This window comes from Uloborus diversus, chromosome 10 (genome assembly GCF_026930045.1).
Source record: "Uloborus diversus isolate 005 chromosome 10, Udiv.v.3.1, whole genome shotgun sequence".
In the NCBI taxonomy this organism is placed as follows: domain Eukaryota; kingdom Metazoa; phylum Arthropoda; class Arachnida; order Araneae; family Uloboridae; genus Uloborus; species Uloborus diversus.
This window is the reverse complement of record NC_072740.1, coordinates 59,526,582-59,544,707: the sequence shown is the minus strand read 5'-3', so window position 1 is coordinate 59,544,707 and position 18,126 is coordinate 59,526,582. Positions and strand designations below refer to the sequence as shown.

The 18,126-nt window shown below is 32.1% G+C and overlaps 1 protein-coding gene across 2 annotated transcripts in view; it reads right to left on the bottom strand.

Moving 5' to 3' along the window:
- LOC129231811 (multiple epidermal growth factor-like domains protein 6) overlaps nt 1-18,126 on the bottom strand; it is a 248,360-nt gene that overhangs the window by 204,736 nt on the left and 25,498 nt on the right. For both annotated transcript variants that reach the window (XM_054866188.1, XM_054866187.1), the window contains exons 2-3: nt 5,668-5,790; nt 274-396 (exon numbers count right to left, since the gene is read on the bottom strand). In XM_054866188.1, coding sequence (XP_054722163.1) covers nt 274-396; nt 5,668-5,790 — 246 coding nt within the window. The remainder of the gene's footprint in view (nt 1-273; nt 397-5,667; nt 5,791-18,126) is intronic.

Sequence of the window (18,126 nt, the reverse complement as noted above, 5' to 3'; positions counted from 1 at the left end):
TAGACGGGAGGAATAAAATAAAATGCTTTTAGATATGGCATGTTACCCCATTTAACCATGATATTTCACCCAAAACCATTAGACATACAATGCTGGAGGGCTAATCGATTTTTCCCGCTCTAATCCCAAATGCTTTTCAAAATGTCATGAGTAATCGCTGCTACAGAACTGAACAAAATAGTTGATGTCTAAAGCAAGCTTCCGATTTCAGTTTCGTTAGCGCTGAGGTTGAGGGAAAAAAGTGAATGAATCATTGTCATTTATTTTACTTACCGATGCATGTCCTGGCGTCAGTATGGAGACGTTGTCCTGGGGAACATTCGCAAGAGTAGCCACCGTCGTAGTTGATGCATTTGTTCTGGCACCCACCATTATGGATACGACACTCGTCAATGTCTGTGGGAAAATAGTCAAAGAAACGTATAACTTTAACGAATGCCAGGTAAAAAAGGCTTTTTGAATTCAATAGAGACATTATAATATACATTTTGGTCAATTATCTTTTAATTCTTTATATCGCTAGGCCTTTTAGGACCTAATGTCCTGATGTATTAGTAACCGAAAATCTTTGGTATTGAACTGAAAAATAAGTGACAGCATGGTAGACAAAGTATAGTACTTTATTTTTTCCAATTACGTGTAACCTAAAATAACGATGTTTGCAGTAATGTACAGGAGGGAATGTGGTATTTTGGTTTAATACAGAAACTAGCATATACCCTCTGCTTTCTAATGAATTTATTTCTTCATTTTGAAGATTTTAAAAATAAAAAATGCAAAACAATATCGCACAGCAATCGGCATAAATGTCTATTTTTCTTATCCAATTCTGATCATTTATTTTTCATTACCTATTATAATGTTATTAAAATTAACAGACAAATATGCATTTCGCTTTGCTATATAGGAATGAACTATGTAGTTTACCTGTGCCAAAAGTCCGCGTTTAACAAAAGGACTTTAGAACCCCAGTTTCTGCACTCTCTTTTTTTTTTTTATTTCAATGCAGCAACACAATAGTAGTTCCGAATCTGGCCCCCAATAATTTAAAATTAAATATTTATTTATATTTTGATCAGAAATTAGCTCAGGAAAATTAGTCATTCAAAAACTACATTTTCTGGCCCTCGAGAGGATCAATCCCATGACCGCGTTAGCGGCAGGAAAGCTGTTAAAAACTAAGTTAGTAGGGCTCCATCTCGGGATGCTTTTCAATAAAACAATGCGTCATAAAGTAGCAAAATAAATTTAAATCGATGCCTCTCTTTTACTAAAATATTTTTAAAGGTTTTGCTACGACTTACCATGTTAAAATCTTTCTTTAATGTGCCAAAAAATTCTTGGACTTGTGAAATATTATGACGCAAATCGAATATTCATACGGCAGTTTGTTGCTTTTTAATAATGGTTAAAACGTGTCTAGGACTTTTCGGACAACTTGTATAATGAAACTTATGTGCGTAATAACAAGGTTTATTTTAGCGATGTTTATTTTAATTATCTTTCTTATATTAAAAAAAAATCTTCTTTCTTCGAGTGGTTCGGATATTTTACTATAACTGAAATTCGTATTGTAATTACACATTATTTTTTCTGCGGGGAGATTATTTTTACTTTGTTCTAACCAGGGCTGTGGAGTCGGAGTCGGAGTCGGAGTCGAAGAGTCGGAGTCGGACTGATTTTGGGGTAAAGGAGTTGGAGTCGGAGTCGTTAGAAAACATGCCGACTCCGACTCCGACTCCGGGTTTCTTTTTTTCTTTCCTTTTCCCTGACTCTCCTTGCATTTTTTAAAAACGGACTACCAATTGGTTCGATTACATGTATAAAAAGATACTAATAAGGAAATAACTGCCATTATGGCAATCAGCTAGCTTGAGTGCTTATCGAACTTTCTGTAGCTGTCCCCTAGTTTGCTTGCTTTTTAACTTAACTAATAGCAACTGTCAGCAAACGGTTTTGTTGCCTAACATTTTCAAGTAATCACTTTCAAATAAAAATAGAAATATAGTGTTTTGTTCGATCTCAATTATAAAATAGTAAAAGAAACGTAACAAATTATTAAATTGAGGCCAGTAGCTAAGGTTGAAGCGTTTAAGGGTAAACGGCAAATTCAAAGAAGTTCTGGCGCGAAAGTACGAATCCAAAAAATTCGATGAAATAATCTAATGTTTTTTTCTTTATTAAGAATATTTCTATAAGCTTGGTTCTCACTAAAAAGTATGGAACAAAATAAGTGTAAATGATTTCTTGATTACAACACTCAATAATTGCAGTTAATCTTAAAATCTTCATATTAAGGTTAATTCAAAGCAGCCAATAAAATTTAAATTAAAAATTTGGCGAAGAAGAAATATAGGTATAGTAACCGCTATTCGTACAAATTTATATACCGCCGCATTTTGTGTAAAATTAGCTCCTGACGTATATGTGCCCTATTTTCGTTGAAATTTTATTGATAAAATATAATTTAAAATATATTCGCAAAAATTTTCAGAATTAAAGTATTTGTATTTTTTATAAACTCTGAAATTAACTTTGGGTGTCATCTACCAGATGGGTGTCACCCGGGGCGAACCACCCCCTCTCAAGAACTTGGATTTAGAAAAAAAAGCTTTTTTTCTCTCAAGTTACAGCTTTAAAAAATTGAAAGCACACGATTTGATCAATATCTATTTGTTAAACATTACAGGTGGGCAAATTACAGATAATCCTTTTCAAATTTTTTAAAAGGGATTTTTAAGTCATCTCACTTTTTAACTCGTAACTATTGGAAAATTTGATCTTTAAATTGAATTTCTAACGTTGTACGCGTCTTAGGTTTACAATAAAAAACAAAATGCGAAATTTTCATAAAAAGGAATTAATATTTCAATCTCTGTTTAGAGGTTTTCCCCCTTCCCCTGAAGAGAGCGAGGGAGTTGAAAAAATACAATTATTTTTTTTTTAATCCGGAGTCGGAGTCGGAGTTGGAGTCGGAGTCGGGCGTTTCAAAATCCAGGAGTCGGAGTCGGGGTCGGAGTCGGTCATTTTCCTTCCGACTCCGCAGCCCTGGTTCTAACTTTAATGCAGAATTTCATTAAATTCCATTTCCTTCTGACGTATATTTTAATTATTTTTTTTATTAGAAAGATATTCTCATTTTGTTGTGCACTTTAGTTAACTTTTATTTTCTATAAGGGAGAGAACTTCCATTTTGTTCTAACTTTAACGCATACTTTAAATTCTTTTTGTTTTGGAGGAAGTGAGTTTTTGAATAACATTTGCTGTTATTCAAATAATTTTTATCATCAAAATTATTTCACGGAGTACTATAAGAGCTTAGGTTAAACTAGGTGTGCGTATTTAAGTTTAAAAAAATGATTCTCTTTAATTCGGGGGACGGGGAAGAACTTCATTAACTCAAGAGATTTCTTTAAAAAGGCGCGGCGGTGCTTCCAGCACCGCCATGTGGGTACAGCCAGTAAAAATTAAAAAGATTTTCCCGAGCTAGAAATGACCATAACACTCATGATTTTGGAGATACATCAGTTTTCACAATGATTTTTTGGAGTAACAAAATACGAAATTTTATGGAAAAGGGAAACTCTAATAAGTAATATATTCGACTTAAAAAGGCAATTGCTACTCGTACTAAATTCATATTATTATATGTACTGCTAGTTAAAAAATATATACTACAACTGTATACCTAGAAAGTAACACTACCTAAAAATAGTGGAAGATAATTCAAGCATTTATTTACATTAGTTTCCGAACGAAATAAAATTTTGAAAACCAAGAATTTTATTTGCTCAAAAACAAACTTCAGGTTTGTTGCTGAATTTAAGATATTTCATTTTTCCGAAAAAAATGAAAAACTACATAATATTTCAGAATAAATAAAGAGAAAACTCGAAGAAAAGTGCTTTGTTCGTAGTTTGGGAGTAGAAAAATCGATTTTTCCCTCATTGTAAAGGAATAAAAATGGCAAAACACAATTCACTGTATATTTAAGGCGTCTAGCGATTTTATCTTCAGAGAAAATCACCAAGGACATTCAAAACTTATATTAGAAATCTAAAAAAAGACTAAGATCTTTCGCTTCGGACGAATTGCTGGGAAAAATAAGGCAGCGGGAATAAAATTGAATGATAATGACTGACATTCTGTGGTTGAATCTTCGCTTTTGATTAGGGGCTTTTTGCATTTAAACTTTTAAATTACCATTTTTATTTGGTTGACTATTTATCGGATGCAGATAAGAGACTAATTTATTATTTTATGAGTTTTTAGCTTGGACATCGGAATGATCAGAACTTTTGATTTATTATTGTTATTTTTTCGTACAATTTTATATACCTTTTCGATTTTTAAATGATATCATAAACAGTAAGCGCATTAAAAAGCAGTAAAACAAAGTAGTTGCTTTATCGGGAAAACAAGAAGCATGATTTTTATATATTATTGGAAACTAATAGTGAAACATAATTTTCAGCTGTAAAAATTCTACTGAAAATGTAAGCATAAAGCATGGATAACATTAAGAAAACAAAACTTTACAAAAATACACGCTTTATTACTTTTGCATTTGAAGTTTTATGTTTAGAAAAATAATCTATTTGATATTTTTAAATATGGCAGTAGCGTTTAAACTAAAGAAGATACTGTTTGTCATCCTTCCGATGTTCGTAGTTTAGAATTGTTCACCAAAAATCTCTGAGCATGTAAAAATTTTAATTTTCCAACGCTATTCGCTTTCTAAGTTTTCGACCTGTAAAAGTTGTGTCTCGACTTGAGCTCGAGCACAGTTAGCATAACGTCGTGATGTTAAAAATATATTTCTGCCCATATCCTGATTAATTGAACAATTCTCAGTGGAGCCAGACTATTCTAGCGGACCCCAGATGGGACGTTGGGCAAAACTAATTTTAGTGACAGTGTGAATAATATACTTAGCTTCTATGTGAAGTTATTTGCTTGCAGCTTGCTTATGGCTATTCCAGACAGATGAGCACAAAAACAAAGGCGACACCACGATCACTGGATGTTGTAACTTAGCTGTTCGGTACCTGCTCGCAACCAGATGAACCAGTTCTAATGACTCAGGTTGAGTCGTGCATTAGTCACGAAGTGTGTTAATGATTCGTTTCTTGTATGTACATGCATGTCACATTATCACATCACTTCAATACTTCAAAATTAAAACGATTTTTTTATCGCCATGATGAAAGAAACAAAAAATGCAATTGTTCGGAAGAACTTTAAAGAAACTTCGTGCTCGGTATAGTCCAAAGATACATCTAATGAAATATATCCTGTGTTATGAAAATTGCATTTCTTAAAGGTAACACATATGCGATGCTGTCAAAGTATGTAAACGAAGCAGATATATTGTTCATGCAAGATTTTTTTTATTTTTTAATTTTTTAATTTTTTTTTTACGGATGTAGAGAAAATATTTGCACTCAAACCTGTTTTTATGCGGTAAACAGGGACCAAATAAAAAAATTGCTTAAAAAAATTATTCGTTTTAAACATAACTTCGTCCGTTTGAAAATAATTTCGTCAATTGAGTCCCAATATGACTGGAATTTTCATGTTCCGCACAACTAAAGTTCGAAAAAAAAAGAACCGCACAAAAACAGGTTTGAGTGCATTCATTTTTGTAATTAAAGATAAATAACTTACCTGAGCACGTTCTACCATCCGCATTCAGTTTGTACCCCGGATTACAACGGCAGTAAAAACTTCCAAGTGTGTTGCAACAAGAGTGATGACATCCCCCGTTATTTATAAGGCACTCATTGACATCTAGTAAAAAGTATTTAATGTAATTAGGTTGGAAAATACAGCACAAGCTATTTAAAGCAACAAATTATTGAAAATCTGTGTAACATTAATTCGTAATTTACATTGCAACATTAGAACGTATTGTTCTTTGTAACATGCTCAACAGCCATTAAAGAACAATTATGTATAACTTTATTGATTAAGAAAGATTTTAGAGTCGAGTAGATAAGCTTATATTACTTTCATGATATTACTTTCAACCCGGCTAAATTCGTTTTTGTCAAATGAAACTGTCATCTGCTTGTAATCCGTTTTTATCGTCTTCACAACCAAGTTATTGCAATACTCATTTAGATTTTAAAGTAGTTTCAACAAAGAATTAGTACGCAAATGTTTCCAAAAATAGGGCAAAAATTTTTATCGCTAAGATTACGAGATATATTGTCGTTCCATTCCAAAGTTTTGAACTTGTTACACACAAATCTAACAAGTCAGCAAACAAACAAAATTACAACGGAAAAATTAAGTAACAATACCAAAAGCTGACAGTTGTGAAATATAGTCTAGTTCCGGACAGACAAGTGTTTTTTTTTTTTTTTTTTTGAGCAATCACGAATTGCTTATTGTTTCACTTGCCCGTTAAATGATGTCAGTCCTTTGACTTTATTTTCATATCCTTATAATGTAGGCGTCCAAGTGCCTCGGAATCGAATCATTTATAAACGACCTTATCGACTTTAAACAATCCTCCTTACGCGAAAACAGCATCCACCACACAGCATCCAGCATCCAGCCCCTGACATTAATTTGAATTTAGACGTCTTGAATTCAAATTATGGTTGCGATAAAAGCCATCAGTAGAAACAAGAAACCCAACGAGCAGGGTCCTATCGCAATTCGTGATTATGAAAAACATAACTTGAATTCAGGATTTCGAAATTCAAACTAAATTGTCTTTTTTTCTTTCTTTGGGTTTTACTTTTCTCGGGTGTGTTGTAATAGCATCACGTGCAACTCAGTACCTCAACTAAAGATAAACTAGACTAATTAGGGTTACTTTAAGCTTTACTGACCACAATTACATTAATATTTAACGGCAACTTGGCTGAATTATTGAGAACCAAGTGTTTTTACAGCAATGATATTTCACGCAACATTGGTTAAATCCAGATCTTTTATTTTCACCATGATGGCGTTAAAGACCAAATGCAGCATTTATCTCTCTTTCTAGACCTCAATTTCGTTTCTGAATTGTATGTTATGTTATCTGTGGTTTTTACTTTTGGGACGTGTGTTACTGAAAGATTTTATAGACGCGAGTAACACTATTTGCATTAACATAAATGTATCAGAACATTTTTATAGATAAAACACATAAAATGTACATAAAATAGCAGGGAAGGTATACGCTTTTCCAAGATATTTTTAGTAACTTTCCACATGTAAAACTAGTTGAAACCAGTTACTAGTCACCTGTGTTGACCACTAAAAAAAATTAGTTCCCCTTTCTCCAGTAACGGCTGGGTTGTACTAAACATGTGTTTCGATATGTGCTTGGATGTATCTGATTAAGAAATACAACACGCAGAAAACTGATGCAGTATAATTCGGAAAACTGTTGTGCTTAAAACTTAAAAGGATAATTGCTTTAGTTGATACATATCGTTTGATTTTGAAGCAAGACTTTTTTATGTTTTCCAAAATATTTTGTGATATTTTTCGTAATTTAGTTTTTTGATTGGGGTACATATTTTTTAAATGTTTGCATTAAATAAGATTTACTTTCTGTATTTTTAGGATTTGTATTAAATAATATTTTTATTATTCGATAATCAATTGATCTACACCTCAACTTTTTACGTTTCTAGACGAAACAATTTGTAACAGGGTTTATCAAGATAACAAAAGCACAATAAAAGACAAGTAGCGGACCGGAAAAAACAACATTCCTTTACAACATACTTTATGAAGATAATCCTAATAGGATATAAAGCCTCCAGAAATTCCAAATATTTTCCTCCAGAAAATAATTTCGGAAAAAATACGGATTACCAGCTTTTATACTTTACCAGTAAAAATTCTTTTTAACGGCATATTGTAACCCTGTAATACCTTCGAGGACTAAAGAAACCTTTGATGGAATTACGAAGGAAAAAAAAAAAACTAGACATGTTCTCCATTTTTGGAAGTTTTATAATAGCCTCCAAGAGAAAAGAATAGATTGCCATCGATGTCAGAAAGAAGTACAAGAGTAAAATGTTTCAACCGTGGATCAAATTTACTTCTGTGGATTCAGGTGGGAATATCGGTGCTTCAAACAAGGTAATAAAGTTTAGCCATCAGATTTTTTCTTCATAAGTCAGGCTTATCGTCGAATTTAGAAAATAAATTATGCAGAAGCAAAGGAATTAGTTATTTATGCATAGTATATTTTTGAAGTTTTTCTGCTCAAATATCGTTACCTCGTCCACCATTGAGAAATCAATGACAGAAATTATTATCAGTTATATAAAACTAGTCTTTTAACAAGAACAGTTTATAGTTTTCGTGTAATGATGTACCAAATTTATGGATGCCATTTTTTGACATAATTTCAGTAGCATAAATGCTTCAACTGTAATAATTTTTGACTTTATAGCCTTTTTGGTTTTGGATTTAAGAATGCAGGTGTAATATTGGCATTACACCACAATTTCTTTTAACGGAAAAAAAACTGCACATAAGGCGCATGAAATTATTTTAAGAATACTTTTTTAGTTCATTTATTTTGTATCTTTGTCTACTGTCCTTTCTGAATAGAAAAAGGAAGTTGATTTTAAAATATACCTATACAAGATTAAGATATTATTAAACATAAAATGTTTAAAGTTTCTTCAGCACTCTTCTTCCAATAATTCTTCAACATCAGCCGGAAATCTCTAATTTATTTCGCTGGCCACTGCACTATTTCTTGGGTAATAAATATATTACAAGACTAAATAACTTATACTAAGAATTGCAAAAATACGTTTCTCCATTTTATTTTAACAATCAAGGTATGCTATTTTATTAAAAAGGTTTCACGGTTAAGTCATTTCATCACGCTTAGCTACGATATTTTATGAGAAAACGATTTATCAAGAAGATGAATCATTTAACTTACATTTATCATTTGCGACTAAGCAATAAATTTATGATTTAAAATGACACTTACAAATCTACTACGCCAATTAAAAACCATTAAGTAAATTGGTATTGCTTGAACGAGCGTACGATTATATATTTTTGATACTAATGAAAAATATAAAAAATGAAAAATGTTCACTAAATTTATGAAGTTCTGTTTAGAGCGCGAAATTTACACTAGAATAAGATGGGAAAATGTATATTTATTATTCAACATAACAAGTTGGCTAAAATAAAAAAGGTATTTAAATTATTTATCAGTAAACCCTGTTGCTTTACAGTTGTTAACAAATTACGAGCGTCAATCAGCATGTATATTGATTGCAAAAATCAATGCAAGTATTCAAAAGCTAATAATGATTATAAATCACAAAATACCTCAAAATGAATCTGGTAAAGCATCCCCAGAGGTATTGTTTCACTTGGAGGAGTTTGTGACCACGAGTATATTTAATGTCCCCCAGTCACCATTAATGAAGACGGATCTTCAACCGGCTGGGATCGAACCAGTGACCCTCCGGTCACAATTCCGATACTTTACCGATTCGCCACCACGGCCCTCTATATACCCTCTGATTATAATGCGACATACGTACTCGTAAAATGGGTCTGAAAATTTTGGGGTCGGTCACTAACAGTTGCCTCGGATGTAGGATACTGAAAAATCTCCCCTCCCTTTCTGTTCGTTTTTTCTTTTTTTTCATTTTTTTTTCTTTTTTTATGGATATCTCAGCGATCCATTAGCCACGGCATTTTAACTCGACCAAAATATTTTAGATTGGTAGGCGCGACGGATCCATGCGATGCAAAATCATTCTTGTAACTTTGCAATGAATTGTACCATTCAAAAAATCAACATTTGAACGAAAGAACTCCCTCAGGAAACGTTATTTCCATATTTAATATATTTTTTTTGTTTCCAATTGGGCTGTATAAGAGACCTACTTCAAGAGGTGTCTGGGCCATAACCAGACCTAGTGCGCTCCCCAACAATGCATCAGTCTTTCATGTGTCACCATTAAGGCGCTGATGCATGACACAGTAGTTTTTTGACGCTCAGTTTCCAATAGACGGAGGCCCCTGGGCTCTTTTTTGATGCGAAATTGCAATAGGAATTTAATTTAGCCGAGGGATATTCTAAGCCAAACGAATACCCAAGGGATCTTTTACATGCCGCATAATCATACGACATGAGTGCTGATGATTTTCTGCATCTTGAAAATCCACCGACTGGCCACCTCGGGCTGACCAGAACCCGGGTCCACGGGCTTAGAAGGCCAGCGTCAAACCATCACGCCGCCGTCCGGTCCAAATTTAATATTTAGTCTGGACAATTTTAGTTTAATTCTCAACACTTAAAAAAAACTGAGCATGATCAGATTAGAGCTACGAAAATCTAAAAAATGAAAGCCGGCATTACTCGAACAAAGTTGCGGAAAAGAACTTTTGATGTAAAATACGCACGAAAAAAAAATCTAAAATTGTCTCCCACGGGAAATAACAAGTTAGGGGAATGCGATGCAAAGTAAAATAGTTAAGCAAACGTTAAGTTTTCAAAATGAACAAATTGAAAATTTGGTTCGAAAGTTACAGTACATAAAAAATATAAGATTGTATTTATATCAAAAACATCCAACAAGACATTATTTTTTATTTCCGACAGTAAATTCACAAAAGTGGAAGTTTCTCCCCATTTCTCTTTCATGTTGCTAAGTGAAAAATAAAATATTTTTTTTACAGTGAGATTTTTTCTTTTTTAATATTTAAAAAACAATCGATCATATGAATGGGTAAAAAAAAGAATGAGCAATAAATGAAACACAATAAAACAATAAATGAATAAATAAATTAATTAATCTATTCCAGAGAAAAAAAAAATGAGTGAATAAAATAACGATGAAAAAGTAATTTAATAAAAGAGTGAATAAAAGAGCGAATGGATAAGAAATTTAATGAATGATGGAATAAGTAAATGAAATTAGCTATTTCACTCTGCACCCCCCACTATGCCTCGCATGCACTTCACTAATTGCTTACAATGTGTAAACTATCATGATTGTGTGCCTTATTGTTTTTTTATGCAGCACAAAAAAAAAAGAAAAAAAAAGAACGTAAACTATAGAACTTGTTTGAAAAAAAAAAAAAAAGAAAAAAGAATTTTTTTGTTACAGGAATGTCAAAGATGTCGAAATTTGTGAAAGATGTCGCAGCCTGGTCCTTTGGATTGAATTTTTTTAAGGACACAGTTAGGTCTAAATTTGCATCCCGTATACTTTGGCTATTTATTATCCAAATCAAAATTAAAGTTTTATATGCTTTAAAAGAATTTTGTTAAAAAAAATTGTCTCAGAATGTGGTAAAAGCTTTCAAAAAACAGATCAATGAGTGTAAAATCAAAAGAAAACCCAAGTGCTACTTTCAAAAACTAAATAAATTTCAATGTAGCGGTTAATTTTTTTAACAGGAAATGCATCCGATAACACCATGATCATTCAAAGGAAAAATGTTAACAAAACCGTACTTAATCAGTATAAAAATTTGTTGAGAAATTTTTATTATGAGTGAGTACTGTTTTCCTAGAGTTGAACTTATTTCGGTCATCATTTTCTAAGAATGAAAAAGAATTAACTTATCTAACACTGAAAGAACATTTGATTCCATAAAAGAATGTTGCCTTTAATATTCCTTTGAGAAGTCATTTTTATGACTAAATTCTGTGATAAGTGGGTTCAGTAACAAAAGAAAAGTAATGGGATGATGAAGTTTGATATGCAAGTTCATTGACACAGACACATAAAACTTTTATCCCCTCAAGATTGCGTTTTACTGCCATCCTCATAAAAGTAATGATATTTGTAAGAATTGAATTATGGGATACTTTGTATAGCTTTCGCTTGTTTTTCTTTTTATTTAAGAATGATTGAATGTAAGGTCAAATGAGTGCTCACTAGGTCAATTATCATGTGAGGTAATGTAGCAAAATTGAGAATATTTTGCAATTGTATGCTTTGTTTCATTATTTGCAGCAAACCATTAAGGAGCACAACAATGTTTTTACGTATATAGTCTCTTATCATTACATAATACTCTAAACACTGCTGTTCATATGAATCACCCAGTTCGTTTCATTGCAAAAAAATTTGATGTATTATTGTATACACATAAAACTTAACCACTCTGAAGCGGATTAAATTAATGGCTAGAACAAATGACAGATGGCAGCAGCTAGACCTTACATTTTCACTCTTCACTGTAAAGCGTTGAAGAAAGTGACAAGGCATCTGGGACTGCTTTAGCCAAGCAAAGGTTGTTGTCATTGTAATAGATTAAAATTGCTAACTTAGCTTAACTTGACAAGTTTTGCTTGGTTTTTAAGTTTGTTTGAATTAGAAAGAAATAAAACCCTAATACGAGGAGTAATAAAACATCTAATAACGTGCCATAGTTAAGTTATATAGAAATATTTGCAGCTTTACGAAGTACTGCTAAAGCATTTCTTTAGATACAGTGGATTAAGGGAAAACACAGGCAGAGGTGTCAAGACTAACTCTCCCCAGTAAAGCCGAAAACAGCATTATTCAGACTTCAGTTTTCAAAAAATTTCCAAGAAAGAGTTCCAGACCCCCTTATTGTGCACCAATATTACACTAAAGATCCCTATTCAATAAACTTGTGTGCTCTTATTTCAACACTGTCCCAATCCAAAATTTGTTGCTAGATACGCCGTTAGCATTGACGTCATCTATGAAAGTTTTATTTAAAAATCATTTACATATTAATTAAAAATTGTACCTGTGTGTCAACAATCTCAGAAGCGTACAAATAAATGCACTTTTATAAAATATTAATTTTTTTATTTAAGACGCATTTTAAGCTGTTTTATATCTCAGTGCGATAATTTAACTTAAAATTATAAAACAAACGTTAGTTTGTATTAAAATGAAACCACACACTGATGCAATTGGAGCAATGCAATTTCTGTTAAACGTGTCAGAGTACATTTTATAAAATAGTTAAACAATGCGTTCTGGAGAAAAGAACAAAAAAATATAGCTGTCTACCGATTTTTCTATATACAAATGCACTATAAAATGTAAGAGATAGTTACAGCAGCAGCTAATCATTCGGAATTAATATTAAGAAGCAAGTAGAAGTGAAGATTAAGTGACATTATGAGGTTTTAAATTTTACTTAAACTAAGCATTAACCGAATTTTACAAAGAGAAAGATTAGTGCAAAACAAATATTTTTCAAGTAGAAGCATGATGAATGTAGGGTAGACCGGGGCACGTTTATTCGGATTTTTTTCAATAAGTTTTCTAAATTTTATGTTTTAACTAAGGAAATTTTTGACATTGCGTTTTTATGAAGCACTTATTTAGTCAAAATTGGTATATTTAGTTGTTGCTCAGTTTGTGTTTTTAACAGTTAAAAAAATAATTTTTAAGTCAAAGTCGGTCGCGTAAACTTGCCCCGGAAACGGCGCACGTTTACGCATATTTATTTGGACACCTAACTTGGTTCTGTTAGTGTTTTGAACATAATGTCTTACCATGGTTAAAATAAAGCAAATTTATTACAGACTGAACAGTGTATAAAATGAAAGCTGAACGGGCATGAAGACAACAGTGATTGTAAGCTCTAAGATTTGTAACTCAATAAAAATTAAATGATGATTTCCGAAACAAAATAGCCTGAAAATACTAAAAGTTTTAAGACAGTTCGGATTGAAAAAAGCGTCAGGGCACGTTTAGAAATAAGACACAGCAAGAACGTGCGTAAAGGTGATCTGACGCCAACGCGTAAATTTGCCCCGTTCCCAAGTTTGGATTTATTTTTAGCGTGCAAAAAAATCGAATAACATTTCAGCTCATAGAAGTACAATTCTCAAAAAAGGAAAAAATTCTGCTTGTTTTATTTATTTTTTCTTTCTTAACTAAGTATTATTTATTTACAAAAAGCTTCAAAACGTTCAACTTAAAATTACTCGACTAGGTAGAAAACAGATTATTCTTCTTGCATGCTAGATCGAAGCTCGACTGATGCTCAAAAACTTGTGAGAATATTCGCTAAGGAGCAGCATCAATCTGTTATGACTGTTGGCTCTCCAGTTATCATTTGTTTTGTAAAAAGGGCATTGCGTAAACGTGCCCATGTGTAAGCGTGCCCCGGTCTACCCTAATGCTAAAAGTCAAATATTATAGTTACAGGGAGTGGCAGAAAAACTGTTAAATTTTTACTGCTTGCGGTATCAATTGCAAAATGTAGCACAATGAGTTCCGTTTCCGCTTCCAGTTTATCCGTCATCTCTCCTTGCCACAACTATACCTATTCCGTTGTAGAACAGATGACTAACGCCGTATTAAATTCCGGCTTGAGCATCAATTTCGGAAGCCCCTTCTGAATTCCGAGTTCACAAAAATTTAGCAGCAGAACTTAAAAAAAGTAACAAGCTTTTGATTTTTCAATTAGCGAAGACAATCACTGCTTAAGTAACGAAATTTCTTTGTAACATAATGTGACATGCTCTGCTTTTATCCTTTAAGCGTGAGCCGTTTTGATATTTTGATGCAGCATAATATTTTAAATTTAGTGGAAATATTAAAGGACGGGAAAAATTAATTCGAAATATGTTACGAATATTTTTAAATGTGCATCAGAAGAAACTTTTCGCATTCATGTTCCCTGAAGAAAGTTTTTGCACTTTCTGAACGCAGAAAGTTTAGAAATATGACCACAGCTATATATATATATATATATATATATATATATATATATATATATATATATATATATATATATATATATATATATATATATATATATAGTAGAAAATTATAATTTTATTTAAATTAATTTTATTAATTTTCAATTATTTTAGTTATTTAAATTTATAATTTTATCAAAAAATAACTTTTTTGGTATTTTAAGAGAAAAATCACTTGCTATAAGTAATGTATTCATAAGAAATTTTTACTGCATGATACAATTTAATAATGATAATCACTTAAATATTTTTGAGAAAACACGTTGGACTACATGAAATCACGTAAAGCTCATTATTTAATATTTAAGAGAGTTCTTTACAAAACACCATTCACTTTTTTTCAGGACACTTTTAAGTGCTTAGAGAAACGCGGAAGTGTAAACAAATTTAACTTATTTGCTCTCCTTTTCTTTAGTTACTTGTTTCAAAATTTGCACATGGCTGAATTTCTTCCGCAGTTGCACATCAAGTTTTGATTGAAAACAGTTCCCTAAGTTCGCTAATAAAATCGCATCAAGTATGGCGTAAATCAAAAGAAGAAATGTTTATATCCTACTCTTGACTATCGCTAAACTTGAAGTGGATAAACGCTGAAAGCTGTTTACTAGATAATGTAAAAATGCTTTGCTACATTTCTTTGAAATATATAGTTGCATCTCCAAAGTAAAAATGTATCGTTCGTTATTTTTAACCAAAGGAAATTAAAAAAATTATTCTTATTTATTTCACTTAATTAAGTAAAATTTAATTGGTATTTACAACAACTTTACTTTCAATCTTCTTTTTCGGTGAAAGAATACACTTTTATTGGTACTTTGAATTTTATTCATGATTTATAAGGTAACAATATGTTACCAATCCCACAAATTTTACACTTAGACATTACCTTTTTTATAAAAATCGACTTCTAAACATATCTTACAAATGCATCTTTAAAGGAAAAATATAATCCCTGTTTTCCTGTTACAAAAAACCTTTTTTTTTAATATTCATTTATTACACATCACCCTACAATACGCTACAAAGATTATAAAAGAAATAGATCAAAATCGATGTTATGGCTAAAACTAACTGAGCTAATGTCTGTTTGCAATAACAATAAGTCCAGATATCCGGTGCTCACCCAAGAGTAAAATTTGTTTCATATAAAAGAATTATAACTTAAAATGGGTTATCTTTTAGAATTTAGGAAATGCATTACCAAAAATCGATAGCATCATAATTTGTTTTATCTAAAAATTTTTTCGATCAGGTTCACTTGAATAGAAGGTACACGATGACAATTATTAAGATGAGAAAAAAACATGTACAAATAACTTTCGTAAACTATTAAGTTAAAAAATACCTACGGAAATGCGAATATGATGTGCCGAACATGAAGGCAAAACTCTGTAAGACTCGCCAACATGTCAATACAATTATGCTTTCGATGACCAAATGAATGGCAGTTTTTGGCTCAGGTGAGGTTTAGGGGTCATGTATGTACTTATTTAAAAACAAGAGTTGAGATTAGGATAAAAAGCCTCCTACACACAAGGCGGGTTGTTGCGTCAAATAGTTAACTGGGTTTTTCATTGTGTTCACAGGAGACAAGTTAGTTGAATCAACTTTTCTGCTGGAAAGAAAAGGATACATAAAAAAAATTTCATGTCTGTCACTAAGTCAAATTTATTTGAGCAGCTGCTCTACAATGCTGTTAAAACTAAACCGAGTTGACTCAACTAGTCTACTCAAGTGTAGAGCGAGGGCTCGGCAAAATGTCCTTTTAGTCATTCAACTCAGCAGGGTGAGAATAGTAGTGGCACATGTGTCTGGCATGCCTGACGAGTTGATTGCTGTGTAAAGGTTGCCGGGCGATTTCTTCACTTTTCTACCTGGTTACACTTTATAATAACCGCTCGTTCGAAAGAAGATTCAACAAACTGCCCCATGTGAAGGTGATCGAAGACGATCGAGCGACAATCCAATAAGGTAAGCACACCAATGGGGGCCAGTGCTTCAGTAGTGGCCACTTTAAGGTTTATATAAAAAACAGGATTCCAGGTCTCCCTATGAAATCAAAAGTGCATCAAACCTCCTGCACGTTTGAATCCATTGGGAAACCTGGATCCCATTTTTTTTCAAATATAAACCTTGAAGGGGCCACTTCTGAAGCACTATTGAGCTCCGGTCACTACTAATGTGTTTACCATAGCATCTGCAAATGCTGTATAGCGAACATGGGCTTTTCTTGGTACAATTTCAGTGAGCACTTTGGAATCTTTTTAAACTTGGTGTCACCTAGTCAATAAAGAGGGGATCATTTTCATTAATTTTGACCTATCGTCATTTAGCAATTTTCGATAGGTATACTGCTTAAACAAATAGTTTTCAGCTTATCCTCCCTCGGAAATTTTCTTTCAGTAGCAATTGGGCTATAATTGCCCAAAAATTCGACCTTGAAAAACGATGTATGCACATAAATGTGGTATTTTAACGTTTTCACCAAAAACTGAGTTACAATGTGCATGCTTAAACGATCCCTGCATGCCCGAATTCCATCGCCAAGTTTTAACTAAATCTCGCTTATGGTTAAAATCTTATCTGCATTTTTTATATTTTCCAAGTTGCTCAGAAATCGTCTCTCTGTATATTGTGCTAAAGAGGAAGAAATAAGAAGAAAATACTACCAAAACATCGCCTAAGTCTTACACATAAAATATTCCTCTTTCTAGACAAATTGTTTATAGTGCTTAGGTATTTTTCGATAAAGAAGTCTTTATGACAAAAAACTCTTTCATGTAAAATGTTTAAAACTTCCAAAAAGTCATAACTATATTCATGCTTTTGTATTTCTGTTAGCTGTACCACTGAAATACATAGCTTTGCTGAAAGCAAAATAACTAAGATACTTTATTTAAAAAACCATGAAAATAGATAAAAGCAACTTTTCTAGTATAAACAAGGAAATGAAAAAGGGGAAAAAACATACGCATCAAGGAAACCAAAATTTTTTGCGCAAACACTTAAAATAATTCATGAAGGAAGAATTCATATTAAAAACACAACAAATAAATTCACTAGCCACAGAAAAATAATCAAACAAGGAATTTGCATGCCCAAAATATTTCGGAAGGATAGTCCTTTTTAGATAGAAATAATAAACATATTTTGATGCATCGTTGGAAAGTTTTGCTCTTTAGCCGCTCCTCATTAATTTTGTGAAAAACTAAGATGTTTCGAGTATGTGTTATTTATTTTAAGAGCAGCTTTAAAAAGGTTTTAAGAGTTTGCCTTTTAACACATTCGACTTTAGAGCACAATCTGATATGCACTTAACGCTCAACTTATAATTTTAGATAGATCCTGTAAAGAAAAAACGCTTTTTGCCAGTTCCCACAAAAATAGTAACGTAAAAAGTATTTTTCATTTGAACTATTTGATTT